This window comes from Pleurodeles waltl, chromosome 3_1, assembly GCF_031143425.1.
Source record: "Pleurodeles waltl isolate 20211129_DDA chromosome 3_1, aPleWal1.hap1.20221129, whole genome shotgun sequence".
NCBI classification, from domain to species: Eukaryota; Metazoa; Chordata; class Amphibia; order Caudata; family Salamandridae; genus Pleurodeles; species Pleurodeles waltl.
In genome coordinates this window covers 484,464,812-484,491,475 of record NC_090440.1, presented here as the reverse complement: position 1 = coordinate 484,491,475, position 26,664 = coordinate 484,464,812, and the positions used below count along the sequence as shown (strand labels likewise).

Below are 26,664 nucleotides of genomic sequence, written 5' to 3'. Positions count from 1 at the left end.
CTCTAGTCTTCCCTCCCTTCTGAGAGCCCAGAAGAAAGTCCCTCCTTCTTAGCTAGTTAACTGTGTCTCTATATATGCCTCCCATTTTGACCATATTTTTTCGTAGTTCTTCACACAGTCCCTGCTTTTGTAAATCACTTGTTCTGCTCTTTGGCACCAGTCTAAGTCCCTCTCCCAGTCTGTGATTCTTGGAGGGTCCCTCGCCCCCTATCCCCGTGCAATATTTTGCTTTGTCACTCCTGCCGCTAATGTTGCCAAATCTTCGCATATCTGGGCCACCCCTCATTGCCCGTAATGCCTAATAGCAACCATTTTGCCTCCAGGGTCGTGCACAGTCCAGTTACCGTACCTATTATTTGAACCATCCTCTCCCAATATTCCTGAATCTTTGGGCATCCCCACATGGTGTGGAAGACGGAACCTGCTGCGTCACAGCACCTGACACATCTGTCAGTGCGACCCAACTTATGCAGTAGTGTTCTGGAGTAGTATGCTCCGTGTAGGACCGTCAACTGTATGAGATGGAAACATGCCCTTATGGCCACCTCCCTGGGGCTCTGCATCACCTCTACACAGTCCTCAGCCTCAAGCCATCCTAGGTCACTTTCCCAGGCAGCCCGTAGTGATAGTGATAGCTCAACATATACTCATTGCATTTTAATCGTTTTGACCTGCATCTTATCAGATAAATATTATATATTTTTCTAAACAATGTGTGGTGTATTTTTGTGGTGCTATACTGTGTAATTGCATGATTTATTGCACAAATACTTTACACATTGCCTTCTATGTTAAGCCTGACCGCTCATTGCCAAGCTACCAGAGGGTGGGCACAGGATAATTTGGATTGTGTGTGACTTACCCTGACTAGAGTGAGGGTCCTTACTTGGACAGGGGGTAACCTGACTGCCAACCAAAGACCCCATTTCTAACACCGTTCAAGATCCTCAAAGGTCAATAGTGCTCCTCCTCTCCATATATCACCCAGGAACTCTGTCCTGATGAGCTCCCACCAAATCCCTGGAGTTTCCCTACCTCCTGCAGCAGTGTGCTGGACCATAGTGGGGTTCTGTTTGTTAGTCTCCTTTCCCATCCTAGAAATCTAGTGGCCGCCCTCCAGAATTTCACCACTGACTGCGTATGAAACAGCAGTCTAGCCAACCGGCCGCCCCCATACAGGCGCGTATCAAAGCCCCGAGATCCCATTGCCTCTCTATCCACCCGAAATGCTGGGTCGTCTAATGCCATGAATACCCAGTCATTATCCGTGCACAGTTGTGCTGCCCAGTAATACATTTGTATATCCGGTACCGCAAGGCCTCCCTTGAACATCCCCCTCTGGAGTTTGGTTAGGGAGATGCGCAAGCTACCCCCATCCCACAGTAGCTTCCTCAATTTGCTATGAATATTTTGAAATATTCTGGGGGGCACCTCGCATGGGGTATTTTGTGGACAATACAGCAGCCACGGCAGGGCCACCATTTTGAAGAGCACCTCACGTCCCATCAAAGAGACCGGGAGCCCCCTCCAATTCAAAACATCCGCCTGCACCAACAGATTTTCCTCCATGAACCTAGGCACATCACGCGTGACATAGATACCCAGGTAACGTAACCCATCCGTCGCCACAGGGGCTACACACCGCACAGGCAGCTCAGGGGTGCCCCTCGTGAGTGGGTAGACCAACGATTTGTCCCAGTTGATTTGGTATCCCGAATAACTACCAAATATTTGGAAGATATGGAGCAGCCTGTCCACTGTCAATCTCGGTCTTGTCCCATAGAGCAGAATATCAACTGCATATAGGGAGATTCGCTCCTCCCATCCCCCCTTCCCTTCTATCCCACATACCAAAGGATCTTGCTGTATCCACGCCGCTAGTGACTCCAGCGCCAGTGCGAAAATCATAGGGGACAAGGGACAACCCTGTCTCGTCCCCCTGCGGAGTGCAAACACATGCACCCTATGCGCCCGCTCAATTGAGAAAAATTTGGGAAGTCTTTTCGGCCGGAGGTGGTTTGTTATTCTCCAAAAAGAGGTCCACAGCCGGCCCCTCCACCCCCTACGGGACATTGTTTCTCCTTGCCCTGCCCTCCTGATCTTCTAGTCGGGCTGCCATTTGGGCCTGTTGTTTAGTTAGGGACTGGAGCTGGTCCTCTGACTTTTTGATTGTAGTTTGCAATAGGTGGATATGTGTTTCCGCTGTTTTAACTTTGTTGGACATCTTGCAAAAGTCTGCTTGCAGAAGATTTACATCCAGCGTCACAGCGTCCAATTTTGGTTCTAGAGAGCTCTTGAGATCTCGAATGGCATCCATGATGGCCCCCAACGAGGGCTCTGCATCTCCAGGCAGTTCCCCATCCCCCTCACCTGCCGCCTGTAGTTTCCTCCTCTTGCTGTCACACACTTGTCCCCTATGCCATAGACTCTGTGTCTCTCACCGCCCCCCCCTCCTGGACCTGGCCCCATCGACCCCCCTGCTGTCACAATTCAGCCCGAGGGCTCACCGTTCCCTACTGGCCCTCTCTTTCAGTCTTTAGGTCCAGACTCACCACATTGCCACCTCCACCCACCAAGCTCGCAGTCTGGCTGAGGCACGCTGTCTGACCCGTACCACTCTCCACCTATCCTGGCAGGCCCTTTCAGACCCTTCCTTTCAGGCCCCCGCAGTGCTTCCGGGCCCCGATGGAACAGCCCTTGAGCCACAACAGGGGGTGGGAGGCTGCCAGTTTTTAAGTTTGTAGGTCCCCGGGCCACGGGGCGGCCTGCTCCCCACCCACCACCAACAGCCGAGCAGCGGGCTCCCAGGCTCTTGCTCCTGTCCCAGGCAGCGCGCACCTGTCCAGGGCCAACCGCCGCCTCCTAATCTCCTTCAGTGACACCCAAGAAAGGCGGGCCGCACCTCTCCCATCAGCCATCAACCACTTGGCGGGCCGCGAAGGCCCTCCACACCTCACCGCTTGCTCCCACGCCCCATCTCCTTGTTGGCACGCTGCGACCTCCTCCTGTGGCGGGCCTGCAGTTCGTCGGCACTCCTCTCTTCCGGGGGCCAGGTGCTGCCACTTGGCCTTGCTCTGGCGGGCCCACGGTTCGTCCACGCCTCTTTCTCGTGTGCTCTCCAGTTCCTCTACCTCCACAGCCACGGGCCGGCCAACGGAACTCCGCATCCACACAACCCACAGATGCGGTGATTCTCCTGTGTTAGGGCAGGTTTTTCAGTGCCGATGTTGTAGGATTACGAACGGATATCGGGGTTAATTATGAGCGGTGATCGGAGCTCTTCTAATGTGCAGCCATTTTGGCTGCCGCCAAGCCACGCCCCAGGTTTCACATTTTCTTGAGTTAGAGCTATTGGCATTGTAAATTCATTACTGGACTTTTTCATTGCCACATAAATTGGCCACCCCTATCTCATAATTTAGTTTTTTCCTGCCATATCATTCCAGAAATATAATTCCCAGCATATAACTAGAGCACTTCCAACCTACTTCCTCTATCCACAGCAAAAAATGAAAATGTTGCTATTTTGCATCCTAATTTAAATCTGCCATACTGATTCCAATAGAATACCACTTTCACCACCCCACTATCTGGGTTTCTGGCTGGCTAACACAATTCCCCCATAAAAGACAGAAGACCGCCACAGAGGAGAAATAACGAGAAGGGTCACCCAAACATATCAAGAGTGTTCAGTCATAGTGTAATAAGAATGTTAAGTTGGCCTGAATCATGGTCATAATTGCGATAAGGAGAAATTAGTAAGCATATATTTAGCCCATAGAGGGCATAGTGCATTACACATTTTCGAGACAAGCAGGTCTACTGCAATGATATTAAAAACAAGGCCCATGAAACATAATTTCTCTCAGCTATAAAACAAAAGTTCCAACCATAAAAGAGGAAGAGCACCGTGCTACACGTTTTTGTAGTGGCCCCATTGTACTAGGACCACCACAGGCTGAGTTATGAGCAAAAATGTTTTGTAAAAGTATTGCCCTGCAAAGCATTATGGGTTACGTTTTTGTGTGCCACAAATAATTTAGTATGTTCATATGACTGTAATGCTTAGAGGGCACCACAATGAAAATAGCATTTGAAAGTAACATGGTGATGTAACTATATAGTTAACCTCTTGAGAACATCGCCACAGAAAAGAAAATTAAATTCAATAATGCAACGTAAACATATATTTAGCCTCTATAGAGAGTAGTACATTTCACATTTTCAGGAGTAGCAGGCCTATAGCAATGATATTACAAACATTCCCTTAAAATATAAACTACTTTTGGCTGTAAAACAAAAGTTCCAGCCATGAGAACACTTAAAATTACGCTGAATGGTGGGAGGGGTTATTATTTTTGGGTCCCTAGTAACATGGTGTGGCAACCCATACAGAAAGAGCACGTTGTGGTGATCCCATTGTCCTAGGACCACCACAGGCTGAGTTATTAGCAAAAGTGTTTTGTCAAAGTAATGCCTTGCAAAGCATTAAGGGGGCAAATTTCCATGTGCCACAAATATTTTCGTATGTTATTATGACTGTAATTCTTAGAACCTCCCCCCAGAAAACACCACAATGAAAATATAATTTGTAAGAAACATGGTCATGTAACTATATAGTTAACCCAGAAAGGACACACCCACACAAAAAAGAAAACTACATTAAATAATGATGTATAACCAAATATTTATCCCCTAGAGAATATAATGCATTACACATTTTCAGGGATAGCTGGCCTTTACCAATGATAATACAAACAAGGCCCATAAAACATAGTTTCTCTGAACTGTAAAACAAAAGTTCCAGCCATAAGAGCACTTAAAAAGACTCTGAATGGTGGGAGGGGTTGCCATTTTTGGGTCCCCATTAACCTAGTGGGGGGACCCAGAGATGATGTAGACAGAAAGGGCACATAGTGCAGAACATTTTGATGGTGGTCCCATTTTTCTAGGACCATCGCAGGCTGCGTATGGGCAAAAATGTTCTGCAAAAGTAATGCCCTGCAAAGCACTATGGGGTGAGTTTCCCGTGTGCAGTGAATATTGCAGTATCGGCTCTCCTGCTGTGCTGGGAGAGCTTTCCCTTTGAGGATATCTGCTTTATGTAAAGCATTTACCAATTTCAAGTGTTTTAGAGGAGAGCCACAAGAAATGACTCTGATTAGGTAACTGAACAGTGTGACCAGCGCTTCAATACTGCTGATTGAGTTCACACTGTGAGCGCCATGGCCACCATGCAGCAGGAATGAGAGAGACAAAATAAAAACAATTGTTTGCCCACGCTGAAGTATATTGGAGATCGTGCAATATTCCATGTAATAGGGGTAGTCTGCAAGGCGTGACATAAACAGCCTCAAGGTGGGACAAACGTAAAGCATTTACCCATTACGTCAAGTGATTTTTGAAAGGCAAGCCCACGAACAAGAGAACGTGATGGGCATGGTTAAAAGCCCACAACACTTACAACAGGTCAAAGCGCTTGCGCGCTCAACCTAAAAAGGATACTCACAACTGAATCTAAATTGTACTAATAGGCATACTCCGTGTACATTCTGATAATCTGAGGTAGATCCCTACACTGGAGATGCTTATCTCAGAGGCGTCCAAGACTCAGGTTGGACGGTGGATTATTAACTTGCATCTGGACATGCACAGTGCTCATCTACCAACCTTCAATTGGGTTTAGCATATGGGTCACTCAGAAGAAATCTTGGTGGAGAAGTAGTACCCATTACACTTAATTCAACTCCTTTTACCACCCCTAATACTATTTCCTCCAGTTCTACTAGGCCTAAGCACTGAAGGAGTTTCATTCTATATAAAGAAGCATATGAGTTAGTCTTGTGTTAGTCTTCATTTGTGGTGTGAATAAAAGTCGAGAAAATAACTGAATGGCTCATTCAATCATTTTTAATGCTGTCAATTTTCATTAACAGTTTCAAATTAAAAATGTAGTTGAAGACAAACAAGGCCAAAAGCCAAGAATTTGCACGTGTTCCTGGAAAATGTTTGGCATTTATCTTTTTGGCAACCGCTAAAAGGAGTGGCTGCACCCACAGACCGGGTGTGGGTTTCTTAAGATGTTGAAAAGGAAGTTTATGTTTGATTTTAGATGTGATTGATTTCATTGTGTGTTGAGTTGGGTCTTGCATTCAGTTCCAAGGCACCACATTACAAAAGATTAATAAAAGTTTTGCAGGGCCGCTCCCACTGCCCTCCTTTTTGTAGATTTTTCCCCAAGTGAATAGTCACCATCTCAATTTAAGTGTGAGTGAACTCTATGCCACGGTGCTAGGTAAGTTCCACATGTGTTAAGAATATTTCTTGTGCAAGAGCTCACAAGGAGTTTGCACTTTAAAGAGCAGTAGAACTGTATAAATATTTGAGTAGGTCCTTCTTGATACCAAAGAGTTAACGGCCCAAAAGCGTGTATAGTGGCATGGACGAAGCTGACCTCATGTTATGTGGGACACAGAAGAGAATGTGAGGGGTCCGTATGCTACTGCTAATCTCTGACCGTGCCAAAGGAAATATCTGTCTTTGCAGAGATCTATACTGACTCCATTCTTAAGCACTAGTGTTAGTCTTATGATGGCACTCCAATAAAATGAGTATCTGGGCCAACTCCCACGTGTAAAAAGAATTAATGAGTGCCAGGCACCCTCTGCATTGACTGCAGGAGCCTTGCATTGCAGGGGCTGCATGGTCTTCTTTTACTCTCTATATATTTTGCTTGTTTATCATTATTTCGTTGATTCCTTAGCATTTTTCTATTACGGTTAAGCAGAAAGGGTTTTGTGCACACCGGGATAACACAGGTCTGTAGACTAACCATGAGGGTGGGCTGAGCTATAGAAAAGGCACAAAGGGTTCCTCTCTCACTCTTTAGAACTGTGTAAGATCCCAAGCCAGGTGTGAGGCTGTCACCTGCGTATCACTTTGTTAAAGAAACAAGTGGTCAGAAAAGCCCCTCGCATGATAATGTTGATGACTTCCTGTGACTTTACCGCCCCATTGGTACTTGCCCTTGTTAGGATCAGGCTTTGTTGGTGATTTAACACCACTACAACAAAATGTTGGAGAAGGCTCATAGGGCATCATGAGCAAGTTCCCCCCAACCCCTTCTGTCTTTGTCAGGCAGCTATGCATTTTGTTCCAGCACTTCTTGGTGAAAGTATGTCATATTGATTTCTTTGATCCAAATGAGTACATTGACACATTGGACAAGTAAGCATTGCCCCTCATAAGGTCGCACGCTACAGCTTATGCTTAAGGGATGCATGTTCACCGACTCTCTGTCGGCTGAAATCATTGTAGCGCTAACCTCTCACAGACAATGTGCATGCCCGAGGAATATGCCAGAAAATATTAATACTTTAACCTGGGAAATTTGCAGGTGTGGTGCTGTCAGTGACAGGCTCCCTTAAGAAGCATTCAGTGTGTGTGGTAAACATGCTTATCCTCTACATCAAATGTGAGGCTGATGAAAAAAGCCTCAATATAAGAGAGAGATTCCTCTCCCCATCTCCGGAGGGATCCTTATTGGGAGATCTGAATGCCCATGTGTTGTGTCCTGTATCTCTTTCATTTTGTACTTCCCATTTCTTTCTGCTCCACCTCTCACTACATCCCCTTTCTCTGTCCTGCTTCATACATTCAGCTCTTTCTGCCTCACATCTCCATTCCTTTCTTGGCTTTCTCTATGCCTCATCTCACTCTCTTGTGACCTCACCATTCTCTGTTTCAAACTCTGTGCACATTATCACTAAATATCTGTAGATTCATCCCTACCTTGAATTTTCTCCATTGGAAGGAACAGGTTGATCAGGCTCAAAATGCATAGAAACTATTGTATTCACAATACAATTGTTTCTACATCGAAACTTCAAAAAATGTGTTTGTTAATGTTGTTATCAGGAATACAGTGGAAAAAAGCACCCTCAAGACACCTGGAGACTCAGACATTTTAGGGCTGCCTGTGACATAGGACTTTAATTGAAACACCAGCCTTGGTGCAAATCTGCCACAAGCTCATTTCTTTGTTAGGAGAAATCTTGGAGGGTGAGTGGGGGTCAGATACGCTTCTTTTCAGTCAAGAAGGTAACATGGATTGGGTTAGTCCAGCTCTCCGTCTTCCTTAAATTACCTTATAGTTCACTCCCATACATGCCTGAGCAATGTGCAAGCCTGGGCAGCGTTTTCCAGATAACGACCAAGAAACAACAAAAATATCACCGTTTGGTTCATACAAGGGTGGTGGCTAGTCAAAACTCTAACCCTCACCGCAGTTCTCTTGGTCAAAGCTATGATTCTAGGTTACTATGTCCACCAAACCAAATTTGCTTTGGCTTGCATTTTACCTGATGTCTGTGTGCCTTGAATGCACTCTAGACTGTTCTTGAGCTATGTCTGCATGTGTTAGTATAAATAAAAATGTGTTTTAATGTCTGGATCGTCATTATTTAACGTATATTTGGGTGAAATCCAATGGGAATCCTGAAATAAAGGAGCACCCTGAATGAAGTATTAGGTTAGCAATGCTAGGAAGCCTTTGTTTAACAACAAGGAAGTGATTGGTGTGTTGAGGTGATTGCAGGCGGTGGGAACTGGCAGTCATTTCTGAGGTCTGAGACTAACTTTTCATCATCAGACTGTGATCCAGAACAAAAGAGAGAAAGACAGTAAAAGGAGAAAGAAGTAGAAGGGGAAAGATAAGAAGACAGAGGCAAATGCAGAAAAAGGGATGAAAAAGAGCCTACAAAAATGATGTAAAGAGACAGGAAGTGCAGACTGGTGGAAGAAAGTGGCAGAGGGTGAAACTAAGACTAGGCAGCCTTGATATTGGCAACACTGATATTCAGCAGCAGTGGTGGTAGGTTCATAAGAAAACTTTTAGGTATCTGTCCTTTTTTTGTAAATTTAAATAGAAGGCTTTTGGTTGGATTTCGGTGAAAGGACACTATGGGGGTAAGAGTATTGACTACAATCATAAAGAAGATTGCTAGAAAAGGTTTGTATGATGTTTTAAAATAGTTTACATCACTTACCCTAAGGTACCAGGAATGAAAATGATTAAATTCACAAAGGTTTAAAAAATATGAATATTAGAAACCACAAATGAAAGCATTAATTCCGTTTCAAGATAACAATTGTAAATTGGGTACCCTATGGCAGAGTAATGACAGCGGGAAATGAAAGTAGATTAGCATGCATTGTGTCATCTCGTGTATTAACGTTAATCCCTCACTTGGAATGTTGCCAACAAAGCAATAAAATTAAAATGAATTACCTTCAAACAAAACATAATACTTTTGGGGTGGATTAGAATAACAACTGAATAAACCTATGTACAAATCTTGTGGTTTGCCATGATGTACTAAGACTATAATATATGGGTTTATTTTATGTGATGTATTTATCATCTTGCAATTATGTACAAGAAACTTCTGTGCTCAGGCCTCAGCTGGTGGTTTGGCCCCTTGCGCGCTAATGGCATAACATTCTGCACCTGTCCCTTGCTAGTTTCACAGAGAGTTAATTCTATTAGAAAGTGAACGGAATCAACCTTTATCAAACAAACATGTTACAGTGTGAGTTATAATTTGGCTGGGCGGTTTCCTTTTCCTGCAAGCAAGAGTCGGGGCTCATCCTTTAGCATGGAAAGGGGTGAGTTAAATGTGTAATTAGGATTATTCATATGGTAAATTACAACAACAACAAAAATACGATTTCTTATGTGTTTGCGAGTGCTCTCTGTGTCACGTGCTGTAAGAGGAGTGTCTCTACTCCACTGTCACCTGATCTGTAGAGATGTCAGTTAGCTGAACTCTTCTATTGCTTTTATGTAGCTCCAGAAACAGAGGTGGGGATTTAAAGGGTGTGCGGGAATTCTTTTACAAAAGAAAGCATGCAATAATATTTCGGAGCATGGGCGACATTGTAACAAACTCTTCTCTTCAGGCCAGCTAGATCACTAAATGCTGCACCCATGTGGGCACGCACCATAAATCCCTTTAGAGGGATATGCTATGATCAAAGAATGTAAAAAACAAAGGCTGTTTGAATGCTTTATATTTAAATATACACTATCATAAAAGGTAAATCATTTTATAAAGAGAAAAGACGCAACCGGTTAATTAATCCATAGGCGACAGTGAGTCTATTGACTAGGTGGTAAAGGTCCCATAATAACGTAGGGCGCAGTATCCTAGTGTAATGTGCTGTTAATGCCAGCTTCCCTGCCCTGAACTTCTTGCCATAATCTGTTGTGCCTGTACCAAACTATTCCTCACACAGAGAGGTTTTGTCACAGAAAACAAGGCATCTCTCAAGCCTGCCAATTAGAAGAAGATGATCTCCACAGTAACCTCTCGGTAACACTTATATAAACCCATATAGAGAATGCCCCCATAATCTTATCCTTCACGTCATGTCTCTCTCATCTTCGGCTGGCTCCCAAACCACAATCCACACACCCCTGTATCCACCCACTTCCCACGTTCCACAGACCACAGTCCACACACCCCTGTATCCACCCACTTCCCACGTTCCACAAACCACAGTCCACACACCCCTGTATCCACCCACTTCCCACGTTCCACAAACCACAGTCCACACACCCCTGTATCCACCCACTTCCCACGTTCCACAAACCACAGTCCACACACCCCTGTATCCACCCACGTTCCACAAACCACAGTCCACACACCCCTGTATCCACCCACGTTCCCTTGAAGCCCGGTATTCTGCGTTTAACCTCAGCCATCATCTCTTCAGACTGCATTAATGTACAGCACTCCACTGCTTTTGGACCTTGGTTTGCATTATATAAATCCACATACATACATTGTGTAAAAAAGCAGTTTCTTGTGGATTACAGCATGTAGATTGCCTCTAGCCTTTCATTTCTCACAAACCCATTATCCCTATACTCAACAAAGTGTCACGATGGATCTGTCAGTGCTTGAAAGTCACTCGCAAATGCGACAAATAAACCGATATAAGAACTAGTAAACTGAGTGAGCTGGTCGTTTTCCTAATTCATGCCTGGTTAGAAGGGTGTAATATGGCTCAAAAGCAAATAGCGCTATATCTAAAGCCCTGCCGGACATGCAAGGATATTGGCTATGTTTACCCACATGAGCAATTTATGAGCTGATGTAAAATATTAGGGTGCTTTACAAATACGCACATACCTCAGGCTCTGCAGGGCAGGCGCACTCACAGGTGTCTGCATTCAAACGTTCCTTGGTGGCTGTCTATAAAAAGATTTGGCGCCTGACTTGAATGAAAGGCAGTTCATTAAAGCAAGTTATTGTGCATCTTATCTCTGTAACGCCAAAAGACCTACCCTGCGTGCTTGGCTGAACAATAATGCCAGTCCCTGCAAAACCGCAGATCTTGCTGCCTCTTGCGCAAGCTTCAACAGAACAAACCTGTGAAGAGAAGAATCTCTTTTTTTCTCTGTGCCAAGGTCGTGCTTTTAACAGGTCTCTGTGTAAACATTTATAGATGTTTATGCTCTGTGTCCTGGGAAACGCACATATCAGTCTTTATGTCTTTGCTTGATGCATACGCCTCTGTATGCTAAGAACCTTCAAGTGATCTCTGACATACACTACCTGCAGAGGTGTCCTAGAGCTGCCTTATCGAAGGTGGTGGGTTGCTGTAGCGATTTTTTTGGTGCTGCCACATTTAAAGAATTGCCAGTATTTTCGACGGGCACAATGTGCTGCCCTTTAGAAATTGCACTGCCTTTGGCAATGTGTCCCCCGTCTGCAATATTAGCTTTGTATCTAATCCTTTGCACTTAGATCCCCCTAGATTTAATTCTATATGAAAGAAACAACCAATTCCTGAACTTCTCTGCTGTCCTCTTTGAACATGACTTCACTTTGTCTTTCATTCGCACCCTTTTGCTCTTAGAGTCGTCCAAGACGAAAATGCCCAGTCCTTTTGAGACTGTACCATGTGCACTTATTTACATAGTACAATTTTACCACACTACAGCCCTTGCTGTCCTTTTAAGTAAATAAAATAGTTACTCTACCTTGTCTCTTACTAGAATCTTAATCTGCCCAAATCCCCTCTTTAGTTGAAACGATCCTGTTTTAAAGAAAACCAAAACATGAGATCTGTCTGCATTTTTACAATGCCTCTACTAAAAGTGTGTTCAAAGCAAAAAAATGTATATGGACATGTTCTATCCCACAGATGAATCTCTTTTCAGATTTCTTTACAATACCCAAATAAAGGGAGACTGACATTTCCACTTTTCTGTGAAAAGTAAGACTGTGCATTTCTTCTAACTTGATGGACAGCCTGCCACCATCTTTGTATGTTCCCAGATCAGAGGATTCCTGCTTAGTGCAAAAAACTATCATTTAGATCAGGTATTCATGCAGAGTATGTAAAAGCACTTTAAGGAGTGATGTCACAGCTTATCGAGAACAGACTCGTGGAAGGCATTGACCAGTCATTATTAACAGGGATATGTTGTGCCATGGGTTCAAACCATGTTACTGACAAGTGAATGGACCTCAAATGGGCCATGAACTATTCAGAGCCATATGAGGCAGCTAAGTACATGCCCTTCCATTCATAGATCGACCCTACTCATCTTTGTCTTGGGAGAGTGGAGTTACACAGGAGGATGGTGAAGTGAAAAAGGGGAATGAAAAGCCTAAAATGTACCAAGTCTCACTTTTTGCCCAGTTGCCTGCCTCTCTTACCTCTTTGACCTATGCTTTCATTGGGGCTCCAGTGTAGCATCAAATTTGGCCTATGATATTGTATTGTAGTTACATTAGCACTTCAAGCCCCAATGAGGTGCTGAAGTGGGTATTAGGTATAGCTGGGTGGAAGTGTCAGTCTGCCCCCTGAACTGTGTGAGCAGTGTTTGATGTGTCTGAGAACCAGTGTGATTGGCTTGTGTTTTTGGTGCCGTGCCTTGGTGTGTAATTGGCTTGTGGTTTTGGTGAATATGTTTCATTTGGAGTCCCCGTATTAATTATAATATGCTATGCTATGAGGGTCCGTTAGTATATTCTCAACATTTCAGAAGCGTCATCACTATGCTTCAATGCTTTAAATTAGCAGATACGGTCAGGTACTGAGTGCCTGCACTTCTTTAATTTGAATAAGAGGGTAGCTGCACTTCTCAGCATTTGTGCCATGCTTTTAGTTGGCGAGTACCGTCATCTCAGAAGCAAGAAAGTACTTTGGGAAAGGAAGAACCAACCCTTATATATTTTGATGTCAAGCACTGTTTTATAAATCCCAGTTCTAGAAAGCGGCCTGTATTTTGAGTTTGTGTAGACACTGAGCCAAGATAAACAAGCCCTGGTGATGATCATAGCGCCATGTGAGGCCAGCTGAGCTGCCATGGTGTTTTGTTCTCACGAGGCGGAATTCCAAGTTTGTGGTGAGGCCCTCTTTCTTTCCTTGAGGGGCGAGGAGCATGTGACGGGTGCCTGTAGCAATGCTTGCATGCTCAAACAATAATATGTTTGCTCTTTCTGCTTAAGTTTCTTTGCAAGTATTTCTGTTTGTGTCTTTCTCTCCTCCTAAGCGTGCGTACATTGCAGGGCTCTGCGGGAGATCGCTGGAGCCGTCGAGGGAATAGTTAATGCGTCCTTCGTTTGTTTCCACGCCTGGGCAGGATCCCAACTCCCCCTTCCTCCCCTCCCTATCCTGGCCCTAGCCTGCTCCAACAAGAACCCAAACCTGGGAGTGGGGGGCGGACTCTCTTTCTAATTGGATAGGCCCGGTTGATTGATTGCTTTTGGTGAGGAGGAGGAAGGGAACAGAAAAAATAATATGTAATCTTTACTGAGTGCTGAAGGAGTGTGGTGACTGCTACTTCGTCTTCTCCGTGCCTTCCCGGACGTTCACCCCTTCTCTCTTTTTCTCCTCCCTCACTCTTCTTGCAGGGAGAGGGCTGTGGTCAAAGGCCGAGCTGGATGGATGGGCATGGGGAGAGGGGCAGGACCCGCAGCCCTGGGAGTCGTGGAATCCCTATTCACCGCCTTGCTGCTGTGCATCTACCCTGCAGGTAAGGATACGAGCGAGCCCTGGGAGCTTTATTTCCACCTCTGCGCAGCGTGGGCGGTGGGCCTCGTGTCCGTAGCGCATCACCCAGATCTAGGCGGGACCCCAGTGCTCACTCACTTGGCGGCAGCTTGTACATACATGGTCTAGTCAGCGTGCGTGTGTGCATCTGTGTGCCCTGGCCAGCTCATGTGTGCAACTCTGTGGCCAGGTGAGCGTACGTGCGCGGCTGTGTGCCCCACACCAATTAAAAATGTTTAGGTCTGCATTTATATCTGAAATCTGCGCTTTAAATGGGCAGGTGCTGTCCGGCACTGAGGTAGAGTACCTGCACTTCTCAGCACTGCAGCAATACATTTAATGAAAGAGCACCAGCACTCTCAGTAGGGAGTATCTGCACTTCTAAAATTCCATTTAAAAGACTGTGTATAATGATAGTGTTTTTAACTATAGTAGGTATTTCTCTTTAAATATGCAGCCCCATTTATAATACTTAATTGCAAATCTTTGCTTATTTATATTGTTTGCCCAGGTGTACCACGCAGTCTAAAAGCTTACATACCCACCCTGAAAGCTGTTTCCACATTTTTTCGAGATGTGTATATTACCCCATATACAGTGCCAGTGTTTGTAATGTATTGTTAAGTAGTGCTGCCTGGATGATAGAAGCACGTGTGTATTCTATATCACACTGCTTTACAATGTATTGGGCAGTCGATTTGATAAGCCATACCTTTCTATACATCTCTGCTTTCGCTGGAATCTATATGTTTGATATCTCAACGTTTATAGGTTTTGCCGCAGTGGATATTGTGGCGTCTCGTGTGTACATTTGTGCTGTCGGAAATATGCGTTCGTTCTCCTTTATGTGTTTTTTGTGCAATACGTTGTGTGCGTATCTGTATTATAAAGGCATTCTGCTACATGTTTGCATTTATATGTATGTATTTGTGGCTGTGTGCGCTAACGAGTACGTGTACAAAATATGTAAATGTTGGCGAGGTGGTTTAATAGACACTTTGCAGAGCAGTCGTAATTAACGAGGGCACATTTATGGGTAGTGTGTCACAATGTGCGTTCTTGGGCATATTTATGCTGGATATTGTTATGGTGTTACGATATCCCGTGTAAATATGACCCAAAATGCAAAATATGGAGCCAGCGTTGTTTAGTGAAATATGCACTTATGCGAATTTGGGTACCGTATAGTTAGTCCCATCACACAGTACCTGTCGGTTTGAGACATTTTAATGTTGTAAGGTGGGCATGTTCATTGTGTTCTGTGTTGCACTTCCCTTGAGGGCAGAACCCCTTCGATTCAGTGCTTTGTAGAAATATTGTTTTATGGCGAGCATCGTCAGGCATCCATAGACGCCAGGGGCTTGATATTTTTATTGAAACATCAGGAATCAGCCCGTGCACCTCGTCCCATGACTCAGCTGTAGTTTTGTACAGCTCTCCCAGACTTCAGAAATGTTTTTCCTCGTATGAAACTGAGCAGTGCCACGGGAAAAACACATTTGATGACTGTTTCGCACCCCGCTTCGCAGAAATGTGCCCCTTTGCTTTGCGAAGTGTGTTTCTTCAGGCCAGGAGGCAAGGGAAATATGTTGGCTGGCGTTGCCCTAAATTCCTCCTGTTTGTTTTATTTTCCCTGCTGAAGGTGGGGGCAAAGGTACGTGGAATCACTGAGGCTGAAAAGACATCTGCTTCCAATGAGCATCCCGTGGTTTTCACGGTGTTGTTGGCAGTTCTCTGCCTTACAAATTCCTTGGGGCCTTAAATCCGTGTTTTTGTTGGGGGGAGGGGAGCGGCGCGCCTCCTCAGAGGGGTTTTTTGCACAAGCTCTCTCGTTTCTCCGGCTTTCTTTTTCTCCTTTTCTATTAACGCATTACTATGAAAGTATGGTGCTGCGTCACATATATATATATATATATATATATTTATAAAATCCAAACCTAGATGTTTTGGCCGTCGAGTCCTCTTCATAGTCCAGGCTGGTCGATTTAATATGAACATTACAGCACTTTAAATAGTCTGTGAGATAGTGTCTGTGTTCAGCACTTTACCCACTGATAGTCGTGTTAAAAGGATCAACACTTGTGCTGAAACTGTTTGTGAAATGACAGCGTGGGTGCAGAGGGGGCGCAAGAAAGAGGGTGTTTTCCAAACTTTTCTCCGGCTTTTTCCACTTCACATTCTCGTTCCAATGCAAGTCGGCTCGCACATAATATAATCCTTACTACCCCTGAATCCTGTTTTGTAAATCCCGCTGTAGTCATTCTACTACCCCTCCCCCACGCCCGCACACAGAGAGACACAGAACATCCAAATTGCATAGCAGGGGCTGGCCTGCCAATGGCAATAACATTATCTGAAGCACTTAAAATTGGCCACTTGAGACCGCTCTTTTCAGAAATGCCCCCAACACGGTGTTTTGAGATTAGTGAAGTAATTTGTATCAATCGTGTTAGTGTGTGACTTTTTCTTAGGTGTGGGTGGCTGATGGGACGGGGGCGTAATCAGGTCAGGATATGTCGGTCAGTTCGGTGATAACACGAGGCACTGCACCGTTTATCGGTTTGTATTTTGCCCATGGCGTCCCACATCACTAGACCCGGGCCTCTGCGCTGCTCCCTTTTAAACTGCAACCAGACTTCCTGGCAGCTAACTGGGCTCCCCTTTCCAAAGTGCGCTTTTGTGTCCAGGCGGTGGGGTGGGTTTCTGCCTCTATGGAATTTTCTTGGGTTGATTAATGATTTTTGTCTCTGGGAGCAGCAGGGTGATTCTTTCTCAGCCCTGAACTGAAACTGAGAACAAAGTCTTGGAGGCTGTCGGGCGGCGCATTCCCCCGCTACACGCAGAGTTAAGTTTTGTTCGCTCTCCTCTCGATTGTAGTGTGCCCAAAACGCCAGTCCAGCGGTTCGTTCTTAATTCCAGAAGGGTTTTGGTGAGTCACCGTTTCACGTCTCATTGCCTCACTCCAAAGAGATTGCTGTTTTACCTCAAGGAGAGGGTTGTTCACCCAGCCTGGTTTTACCTCCAAGGCATCGTTATTGGATTTGGAGGTTGACCTTGCCTTGTTTTTGTAATTCTCCTGCTAGGGTGGCGAACCAAATCAGAGCCGCTGGTCTTGTAATCAGCTGGGAGCGGGTTTGTTTCCAGAAGCATTCTGTGTGTGCACGCCCCTGCCAGAACTCTGAGCAAGAGCGTTGCAGCTTTGCTCTGCCAGTCGGGCCAATGTTTTCTGTGGGTTTTTTCCTCTCCTTTCCACAGACTTGCGTTTATTGAATTACAGACCCTCGCAGTAGACTTACTGGGCTTCTGGGTGCTTGCTGGCTACAGTAAATAAATACAGCTGTTGTGAGGGAGAAAGTACAAGCTATGAAGCGAAGTTGGTGAGCTCTGTTTTCAATCGCAATTTCTATTGGTGAGAAATTCGGATGTCTCGAAGGTGACGGTCGCTGCTCAGAAAAGCTGTGATTTTTTTTTTTTTCTTTCTTCAAGAAAATACCCGTTAGCTTTTTGGTGCCTAGATGGAGTGTCAAGGGTTCTACGTTCCTTAACCTGTTAAGTAAAATAGGCCAATTGTTATCTGCCTCCCATTTGTCGGGAGCCAGGAAAGACCCAACGGACATTTAAAGAGTTGTTCCAGGTCTGGCGTCCTCAGTTCAGCCACTGAGTCCTTGCTCTTTGCGCATGCTCACCGGTGGTACTCCTTCTTCCGCTTAACACATTATGACTGAAGGACAGGATGAGCTGTTTCCAAAGGACATGGGGCAGCTGAAAATCTCTGCTTGAACACGTGCCCCTAATCAGCCCCGTCTTTGGTGCTCTTTCCTGACCCTCAGCAGTTATTGAAGTGAGATAGATGGCATCTGATGGGCAGCGTGGTGGTACCTGCAGATCAACCAAAGTGGCATATGCAGTCTCACCAACCGTAATCTCTCCCACTTTGGGGAATACTGGTAGGGCCCCCTTCCAATCAATTGTCAATGTAATCCCACGCCACCTTTCCCTGTCCTCCAACAAGGCAAAAGTTCGAAAAGGTTGAATACAGAAAATAAAAAACCAAACACTTTATCTCTCCTAGGCCCCTCCACCCACGCCATCGAACCACGTATGATGTCTGAAGCACATGGCCTGGATAGGCAGCTGCTTCGCAAGTTGAGGTGCCCCGTCTGTGTAACGAGTATGCAAAGCACTCCTTCATGGTCCTAGTCTATTACATTTTTAAAGCAGTCTGCGCCCCGAAGTCTAGCAACGCCGTGTCGAAGTTCTGTTGGCAAACCGGCAACTCAAAATCTGTCGTTCCAAGATGCCACCCTTCCTTCCTCTGAAAGGTGGCTTGCCATAGTTCAGTCTTCTCCGCAGCGTGTACAAGTTTGACGTTGATAGATACATTTCTGAATTGGGCCAGGGGTCGTTTTCTGTAATGAAAGCACGGTGGTAGCTTCGAACACAGAGGTAAATATCGTTTCACGAATGTTTAAAAAATGTGCCTTTGCTGATTTGCAGGTAGGCTGTGTGAAAAGGGCTCTGTTTGTGGCTGCATAGTTTTGAGAATTTTAGAATTTCATGTGATTCATGATACAGATTTAATGTTGGCACTGATTCTGTTAGAGGGTCTCTCAGAATCCTGGCACGTGTCTAACATGGCAGCGAAGAGAGCTTCGCCTGAGCTGCAGACATGCCGTTGGCGGGGGGGGGGGCGTCGTTGGAGTGAGGATATAAATCTTCCCTCGATGGACGATGGCGTCCCACGCTGGCCCCTGGCGATGAGCTTTCTGCACAGGGGGCTAAACGTGTGAAACAGCAATGTTGGCAGTAGACACCACCGCTGCCATGCACCCAGTGACTGATTACAGAGTGGAAATATTCCATGACAAGTATGGAGCCTTTTTGCAAGGAATATTTTGAGAATCAGTTTGTGTCTGCTGGTGGGGTGCTTTGGACGGTCGGTCGTTGATCGTGCTGATATTACAGGCGTGCCTTTGTTTACAGATGTATTTTAGTCCCACGTGCAGGGCGCACCGTCTGAGAGGTTGTACCCTTTAGCAAATTAACGTGCACTTGTGTGGCAGTAAGGCATAGAGCACTGGATTATATGGTACGGGTGTATTGCATACTGATTCTGCAGTGCTGGTACTTCGTACATAAAAGCGTAGGGCACTTGTAAAGGGAGGGGAATGGGAGTGTGTTATTATTTACTAACACTTGTAGACGTGGTAAATTGTTTTCTCGAAACCTTTCATGGGTACTCTACAGAACACATCCAAAGTGGGAAAGTTTTAGACTATGTCTGAGGATGGTATTTTGTAGTGGGAGGGTATCTGCCCAGTAAAAAAACCTATGCCAGTCTCACGCAGGCAAATTTGCAATATGGTGCAAACGTGTAGGTAGGTGGCTCTATGGATCAAGAAATTACATCAGTACGGGGGCAGCAGCAGCAGCCCCATATTTTACTAGGTACGGCACTGTGCTGCTCTTTCCCTTTCACATGGCAAAGCAACTCAGGTTGCTGTGCTGCGTTGCACGGAAAAAACTGTAAATATGTCCCTGTGTTTCCAATTGATAATGGGTTCCTTAGTGAATATATTGTTTTCTTTAGAGCTGCAACACTTTCCCTTGACATTCTGCTCCAGAGATCTATTTTGGTGGATTGTCCTTCTATTATCTGTAACTTTAGTGCAGTCCCTGGCAGATCTGACCGGACTAATCAGGGAAGTGCTTCACCAGTTATTTTCAGAGTACATTTATGTTTTAAAAAGTTTGGTTACTACTTTAGTGGCATTTTGTATCCGAATTTAGTAAGCTGCAGACTTGCATGCGATTTGGCTACATTCTGTGACCAAGGTTGAGCCGGGGTGGGAGGGTGACTGGGATCCATTGTGTGTTTTCCAAGGTTTGGCGTTGCCATGGGTTATGTATTCTCCATTGGTGGGAGTTTCTGTGCGTTATGTACGCTTCATTGTTATGTTTTTAAAAAAAATGTACACTTCATTGGTTGTTGTTGATGTGCGCGCTGCTTTGCTTGATATTTCTGTACACAACGTGTTTTGCATTGCCTGTTGCAGCTGATCGGTGGATATTCTCCGTTACTTGTAGTTTTTACTGTGCATTTTGTATCTTCATTACTTGTTTTGACTTGCAGCATGCATTTGAAATTGCTTAATATGGCTCACTGAAAATACCGAATAAGCAGGCCCTGAGCAACCTAAGACTCATTTTGAGAAAGAAACAACATAGAAGCACGTCGTGTGAAGCTGGTCCAGGAGTAGCGGCTTATACATGTGTGGACTAAAGAACAAGATATACCTTCAGATGCTGTGAGCTCGACTCCTTAGTCTCTCTTTTCAGTATTTTCACATTGAAAATGTATCTGCACCTAGAGATGATCTTAGCTGCAAAGCACACCCACTGCTGGATCCCTGAGGTTTTGCAGGGGGTTACGTTCATTTCTGTATTGCAGTTGGCTCCCAGTCTTGCATGGGGTTAACGTTAGCCTACAACTCATTTCAGAGATCCCCCCTTCCTATAGAACAGGTCAGTGGCAGCCTTTCCTCAGTGAAAGGCATTCTGGGGAAGGTTTCAGAGTAACCTGATTCTCTGACAATATCCGCCTAAGTGGCTGAAGAAAACATGTATCATTTTACAGCTGTAGCCTCATGACAGATCCTCCAAGAATGGGGAGAGGGAAGGGGGACAGGGTGATGTAAACAGGTTATGTTTTTCAACCACTCCATTTTTGTCCATAATCTGCACTCGCAGTTCTGTGTCCCTCTGATGCTGTTGATCAGCGATTCCTAAACTCGGTTTCTGGAGTGTGGCATGTGCATCATATTTTAGAACTAAAAGTAAATGTAGAAAAACTCCAGCCTTCTCACTAAAGTTAAAATTGTGTTTTTTGGTATATATTCTTTACTTATGATTTTAAAAAAATATTTCATATTTTGTGTATTTGTGTTATGTATATTTTCTATATTGTTGAGGATCAAATCATAGAAATCCCTTAGGCTGGAGTCCCCAGCTTCCAGTAGTGATTGGGTGGGGGTTGAGAAAAGTCAAAAGGCTAAGAACCCCTGCTTTAAATTGTTTCATATTGTACACTTGCTGCTACATATTGACTCACCATTTGAGACAGTCAGGTCTTGTGTTCATTGTGCAGATACCGGTTTGTGTGCTTTTTCTCATATGGTCAGGTATCGGCAAAGCCTCCCTCATAGACAATAAACCTTCCTCCCCAAACATATTTCACTACACTCCACATTGTTAAGCAAAAACGTCACACATCTCTTGGGCTATGGGTTGTGAACTCCTGGCCGTATTTTATTCAAGCATAAAAATCTTTCTGTAGTTAAAAAACATATAATTTCCAAGGTTTATACTCAGTAACCTTTATATTTACAGCTTTATTTACATATGTTGATGACTAGCCTTAACAGAGATGCTAATACATCAGATTTCCTAACACTATCTCAACTTGTTCCTGCGTATCACAATTTAGGCCTTTAAGTGCGATCATGACTGGCCCCAATAGTGTCCCCTGCACCAGAACCACCCTTTCCCATCTTTTGGGCCTGTGGTAGATCCTTCCTCACGGAGGACCACATCCACCTGAAACCACTCATTGGGTGTGCCTGTGCAGAGGGCCCATCTGCCTGCTAGGATTCCTACCTCAGGCACCCCCTTGCACCCATCATTAGGGTCCACAATGGGACAGTTTATAGATTCAAGTTGTACAGCTAGCATAATGGTGTGAACGTTTAGGAGCTACACGTTGCAAACTGTTCCACTTTTTGGGGGAGAGCATAACATTTTAATGACAACTAATGGGCGTCATATATTACATGTGACACCTAGTGAAAATCATTTACATTAAATGTTTACGTCTGGCATTAGCCAAGTCATTTTGATTTTACTAAACCTTTATGTATAATGTCAATTACATTTTTCTTCCACCCACTACAGCATATAGCATGGGACAGGAATTCAGTCCACTTCTGCCATTGGTTAACTTCACTGTGAATGATATCAGTCTCTGCTTTAAGAAGGAGCGCATCAGCATGCAACGAGGTTATCTTCAGTGCCAGGGACTACTGTAGCAAAATATGCTTTTTGAGACCCAAAAATATTTTTGCATTATGGATTTTTATTTTGATTGAAGAGGGCCCAGCAGTTTCCCCAGCAATAAGATTTAGCAAAATACACTTCAGAAAAACAAAATAATTGATTAAGCCAAAGGTTTGGCAGCCATGAGTGGCAACTCTAGATTGTGGCCTGGTTGGGCCCTATATGTAACTTTGCTGGCCACTGCCGCAGCCCAATTGTGCCCCACCACATGCGATGACGAAAGCCACAGCAGGAAACAACCATTTTCGATGTAATTGGTCTCACATTTGCTTGATTTAGAGCAATTAGCGTTGTAATTCTAAACTGAACTTTGCTTGCCACTTAAATTGAAAATGAAAAGTAAAACAGTTGACATAAGCGAGCCTATTCAAAGCGCCATGGCCGCCTTGTGTATGAGCGAGAAGGAGGGACACAAAAAGAAAAAGAAGTGTGCTCGCACTCAGACATATCGCAATCGTGCAATTATCCATGTAAAAGGGGCAGTCTGCAAGGTGGTAACAAAACCGCCCCAAGGAGGAACAACTGTAAAGCATTTTCCAATGATGACAAAGGATATTTGAAAGGCAAGCCCACGAATGAGTAAAAATGATGGCCATGGTTAATATTAATAGCCCATGATTCTTACAACAGGTCAAAGCGCTTGCACGCTCAACCTAAAAACAGATGCTGCCTTCTCAGCCTGTGAGCAGTGATTTTGTTCCTTTTTACATTTTGTGTTTTGCTTACCTTGCATTCCCTAAGGGTAATTGTTTTTTTTCCAGAATGGTGTGCTTCTGGCGTATTTTTGTCCATGCAACGTTTTACTCTTTTACATAGCTCATACTGTGACGAGTCACCTCCTATGTATATATTTGGGTTGAGGGCGTGGATGGGTGTTTATAATGGACCACAACTGAGAGCTGTGGGTTTTAGGCTGAAGGCAGTGCACATTCCTCATAATGGCCATCAGTGGGTAATAAAACAGTCCAGAATACATGCTCATCCAGTCATGGCCTCTGTGCAGAGCGCAAAGAGCAATGGTCAGGTGTGATTATAGGCAAAAGTGTGAAGGTGTTACACAGCTGTTTAAATATTGACAAGATGAAAGTTAAAACAGTGCAGTGTTTAAAAGAGTGTGTGGTGTGACTGTGGCAGGTAAAGGAAGATACAAGGAAATATGTGCAGGAGAGAGTGTAAAGAAGATGCTGAAGAGGAAAGAAATGAGGTGTGCGAGATGTGGGGGTGGGAGGGGTCAGAAAAATATCAGGATAAAAAGATATGGGTGTCTGTCCAAAAGACTACAGAAGAAAGTGGTATGAAGAGGAAAAACTGGAGGGATTGAGACAGTCTGAAGACCACTACCCCATTCCTAGACTTTATTAACGTTTAGTCCACAGTGTGCTTGAAATATGTACGTGATTTTGTGTGTGTATATAGATGGGTAGATAAAGGTGTATATTCACTGACAAAAAAAAAGTTAAAGTGAAATTATAGTTGGGTATGGTAATACTGTTACTTTGCATTGGGAAAACACTTCTGAAATTTTCTAAAATCCTCAAATGTTAGTGACGTTGTAGTTGGGTGAAAATGCCAGTTTAAATGTAACATTTTAAACAACAAAAATGCCATTTCATCAGCTGTAGTTACTTCACAGAACTGTACCTTGCTCCCCTGCCATGCATATTGATGTGATGAATGAGGCCATTTCAGATGTTCAATTACATCCTTAATAAAATGAATGATGACATGTCATGAGTGATGTAATAAGTGAGTTGATAAGCGAAGTTGAGAGTCCTGTGAACTCAACTGCCCAGATGGACATAAATGTTGAATCTTAACTTCTTAAAAACTACTGTTACAAAAAAAGCATGCTTTCTAAAGTCACTAGCAAACTAAAAAAACACTCTTCCTGTGGTAATTGGGTTATAACTATAACTGCACAGTGATGATTGCCAATGTGTAATATATATATATATATATATATATATATATATATATATATATATATATATATTATTGCATACTTCTGCCACAGTCCCCTTAAAAAAAAATCACTTCTTGATATGCCATCGGTGGCCAACGCCATATGTATTGATTTTGATATTGGTTGTTCGGTGTGGCGTTAGACAAAACCTTTGATTTTACTTAAAATCCCCATTGTTTCTTTTTGTTAAATGTCATGCAGAAGAAAATCAAGATGTAAAAACAGCAAAAATTAGGATTCAGTTGCAGTGAATGGGTTTTCTTTTCTGTTGCTCCAGATTTTAGGACAATAGAGAAGGTTCATGTAGCTGTACATGCTCTAGCAATGTGTGCTTTTTGAGACCAAAATATTTTTGGGGTTTTATTTTCTATTTTTTTAATTTTAAAATGGCGAGGGTATGGAGCTCCTTCGAAATAAACGAAACTGACATTGACAGAGCCAAAAGTCTGGCAGCTCACCCAGCAAAACGGAAGGCGGAAGAGACAGCAGGGCTGTAAAAGTCCTCACATGAGCCCGGTGAGTAGAGAGAGTGACTCATATCATGGAGGCGAGACACATCTACGGAATACAACTGCCCCCAATGAGTTTAGCATAATTCCGAGACTCTTACGAGAAAGTGACATTTTAGGCACCATGTTAGCTGTGGAAGTTGTGTTCACGGAGCACCGTCTTCACCCTAAACTGCCATGTCAAGGTGCTCCTATAAAAAGGCCCTCCCCTTCGCTAAGACATAAAAGTGGTCGGAGGAGTGTGCGCTGCGTGGCACACCGCTCCAGCCGGTCTTCTGAGAGAGCTGGCTATCCTCTCCCTACCCTAGGCCTCCCACCCCCACTTCAGAGCAACTGAAACCTGATCTCACTCCTCCTCCCCTCCCCACCCCCCATTCCCTCGTTCGCACTGCTGGTAATTTATTGGTCTGTTGGGCCTTTCTTGAAGGCAAATTGTATTGTCTTTATTCCCGGTTCAGGCTTCGGAGGAGTCCACTGCATTCCTGGCTGATTCTGCTCCCCCCCCCCCCACCTCCTGAAAGCCTGGCTTTCAGTCTTTCACACCCCCTCTGAGCACATCCAAATCCGTTTTATTGGGCTCTTTTGTTGTGCAAATAGGGCAATAACACTAGGGCTATTCTTGCCAGAGATTGTGCCTGATTAGCAGCAAAAGGGGGCTGCATGGGAAGTCAATGGCTTGCGCAAGTCACGCAAACACTCCCTACGCTGCCTGACCTGTGTTGTGGGCACTGCGCTCCATCCCCTTTCAACTGGGGTCTTTTGTGCTCCCGGTCCGGACCCAGCCTGCCGAGCTGTTTCCATGCTTATCATCACGAGATATTCACAGACCGATGAACAGTTAGAGAGGGAGATTGATAATTTTAAAGTCCAGATTCTCATCGATTTGCCTGACTCCAAATTGTCACCATTTCCCTGTGATAAAATGTGTTCGTGCCAAGCAAAATGCATGTTTGCTTCTAAGCTGTCTTGTAGGGTATAGACATAAAGGGGTCACGTGAATGCTTTTTTGAATGGACAGATCTTTGTTACTTTTGTAACAGGGAGCGTGGGAAGAAAGCGAGGGCGGAGGTTTGGAATTTGGGACTCAGGAAATTACGTACTGGCTGCAGTCGGTGGATTGTGGGGAGTTCAGGCAGATTCGAGGGGGCTATGTTAAGTATGTGGGGTGTTACAACAAATGCAACTATGTGCCACTGTCTTGGTTTGGTTCTTGTAGACCATAAAGTACCACACTCTGAATTAACGAAGCAACTGTGGGTTTTAGGCCAAAAATATAAGAGAGTGGGGCTAAACCATCCCCAAAGTTGGACAGGGACCACCAACATCAGGTTTTCTGCAGCTTCACCCCTTTCGCTGGACCCCACGGACATATTTCCAAGAAGACACCCGGTACTGCACTAAAAACATCTAAAGGTTCAGTGACTGGCGAACGCTGCACCATGTAGCTACCCAGTATCATAACATAGCAAACACATTGTGCAACACACACCATTTTGTGGACCGTCGACCGTCCAACAAGGGCCTAGTCACCTGCCTTCTCCTTTTTGATGCCTTTTTAGTAGCATTCTGCGGTTTTTAGATAATTAAGCCACTCTGTGGAATTCTCTGCAGCAATGATGATCTTAACTTGGGTTTATATGGCACCGCACCACACTTCGTCCTCTCTAGCACAGTAAATAATAGAAGTTATTGTTACCCAAGTTAAAGGACCTCAGTTTACCGACCTAAAAGGGATAGCATGAAGGGTCAGTTCACCTTGCCAGGTTTGGAACCTGATATAGCAGAGGATACCCGAGGTCCGAGGTGAGCATTGGCACATAACATCTCAACAGTTCACAAGATATCGGAGACACGTGGAAAACCTGCCACTTTAGAAAGATCTTTGCTTTACTGAGTCATACCACGCTTGGTGTGGTGCTGCAGCTCTGATGTATGTTATCAGCCTGCAGCGCTTCATTATATAATTATCTTGTTTGCCTGCTTTTCTGCTGCGTGGTCAGCTGATGGGCA

At 44.5% G+C, this 26,664-nt stretch overlaps 1 protein-coding gene across 3 annotated transcripts in view; it reads left to right on the top strand.

The window, feature by feature from the left end:
- Positions 1–26,664, top strand: part of RGMA (repulsive guidance molecule BMP co-receptor a) — a 121,468-nt gene that overhangs the window by 32,165 nt on the left and 62,639 nt on the right. For 2 of the 3 annotated variants that reach the window (XM_069222754.1, XM_069222753.1), the window contains exon 2: positions 13,932–14,053. In XM_069222754.1, the coding sequence (XP_069078855.1) occupies positions 13,932–14,053 (122 nt within the window). Of the gene's footprint in view, positions 1–13,786; positions 13,821–13,931; positions 14,054–26,664 lie in introns of those variants that run through there. The other variant, XM_069222755.1, reaches the window with a different exon arrangement.